This window comes from Sinocyclocheilus rhinocerous, unplaced genomic scaffold (genome assembly GCF_001515625.1).
Source record: "Sinocyclocheilus rhinocerous isolate Xijiao unplaced genomic scaffold, SAMN03320098_v1.1 scaffold792, whole genome shotgun sequence".
In the NCBI taxonomy this organism is placed as follows: domain Eukaryota; kingdom Metazoa; phylum Chordata; class Actinopteri; order Cypriniformes; family Cyprinidae; genus Sinocyclocheilus; species Sinocyclocheilus rhinocerous.
Window position 1 is genome coordinate 1,307,176 of NW_015626872.1, and position 1,881 is coordinate 1,309,056.

General features: G+C 35.5%; 1 protein-coding gene across 1 annotated transcript in view; it reads right to left on the reverse strand.

Moving 5' to 3' along the window:
* Nucleotides 1-1,881, reverse strand: part of polr3e (polymerase (RNA) III (DNA directed) polypeptide E) — a 28,050-nt gene that overhangs the window by 5,949 nt on the left and 20,220 nt on the right. Inside the window, exons 17-18 of the mRNA XM_016527899.1 lie at nt 507-584; nt 292-417 (exon numbers count right to left, since the gene is read on the reverse strand). Of these exons, the coding sequence (XP_016383385.1) occupies nt 292-417; nt 507-584 (204 nt within the window). The remainder of the gene's footprint in view (nt 1-291; nt 418-506; nt 585-1,881) is intronic.

A 1,881-nucleotide genomic window follows, 5' to 3' on the forward strand; every position in this document is an offset into this window, starting at 1 on the left:
AAAAAAAAAAAAAAAAAAAAAAAAAAAAAAAAAAAAACAGTTGACAGTTTATTTTTTAGCTGATTTATTGCTTGTAATTTGTTATTTATTTACTTTATTTCTGACTTTTTATTTGTTTGTCTAACACTTGGAAAAGGTTTTGGAAAAATGATGCTTACTTAATTGAGAAATACTAGAAGGTTATACACCATTGTTTTTAAAATGACAACAAAAACTAAATAAAATACGTATTTACAGTTAAAATGTTTTTTTGTAGCATGACAACTCTAGAATGAAGTATTGTAACGGCACCTTGAGCAGTCGATCCACATCTGTTTTGGTGACAGCGTCACCGAGCTCCTGCGTGAGGCGCGACTGGATCACGTTTCTTCTGACGCGATAGTTCTTCATGAAGATCTCGAACAGAACCTGCCGGTGCTGCGGAGAAAACAAAAGCATTCCCATATACTCAATCCCATATACACAATTAACATGCAAAAACCTGAAAATCAGCTCTCAGAAATCACCTTGTCGAAGGTTTCTCCGCTCTCCCACAGGCCAAAGACCTTCTGCTCGTCTGTCGCAGCGTTGCTCTGAGGAGGAAACTACACACACGATCACACATCAGACAGACCTGGACAAGACGATGACTCCGTGCATATTTAGCTTTAAGGAACATTGTGCATGATTTTAATCCTTTTTCATTTGGCCATTTATTTTAAGTGCATGTTAGTTGCATCATTACTAACAATTTTGTAGCGTGAAACCTTTTCAGTCTAACTGAACAAAAACACCCTTTTAAGCCATTTCAGAGCAATAAATATACAGAATATTTTACAGATGTACGTAAATTTCAGACTTTATCACCCAGCCCTAGACAGCACCAATTTCTTGAGAAAGTTAATTCGGCTCACAGTTCAGACAATTTGGAGACACAGTTACAATGCAACTAAGACACTGTAAAGAAATGCATTCTAACTATATTTATAAGTATATCCTGACATCAGGATATACGTGTTGTTTTAAGAATCAAAGAGACAGGAACACATCATTCAGACTCTCAGAAATGATTCTGGACTAATCTGTAAAGAGCTTTAACTCCATTAGGAGTAGTTACACTGTTTACCAGCTACACACACACACACACACACACACACACACCCTTAATCCAATTAACCTTAAGAACAAAGGACCAGACCAAATCTTAAAATCAAACACATTATCTTAATGAGCAGGACAGACATAGACTTAAGTCGGTTAAAGACATAAACTAACAGAAAACAGTTCACCTCTTTTTAGAGGCGCTCACATCACGGAGTATATTAGTACTGGTCAATACAGGAACATCATCAAAATATAATATTAAGATATCTGACCAATATTGCAAGACATAATATATAACAATAAATTTCAAAAATTAAAATTATTCAATCTGAAAAAATGAAATTATAAATACAAACAAACTTTTGGCCACATATATGGCATGCGCGTGCTGACGCATGTCCGTGTTAACATAAGCAGCAGCGCCATGCGCATGCATTGTTCACATGAACCGGAAGCCAGCGCATGCGTTGTGATACTCTCTCCACAATTTTGATGATTTTCACCTAAATTTGACAGCCCTCAGAATATTTTCTGCTATTAATACATGAACATGTATATCAAAACAAAGAACCGAGCCTCTGCTTTTAAACAAACAAAAAAACTATTTTATTCTATCTTCATGTGCTCATGTTTTATCACCACTTGAATGCAGATAAGTTTAATCAGAAATACATTTTGGACAAAAAATGCATTTTTATCAAACTAGTGCATTTTCAAGCAAAATACACGGATTGCCGTAAAAACTCGTCTTTGGCCGGTAAACATTGTCTCTTAAATGACGAGATCTCTCGTCAATGG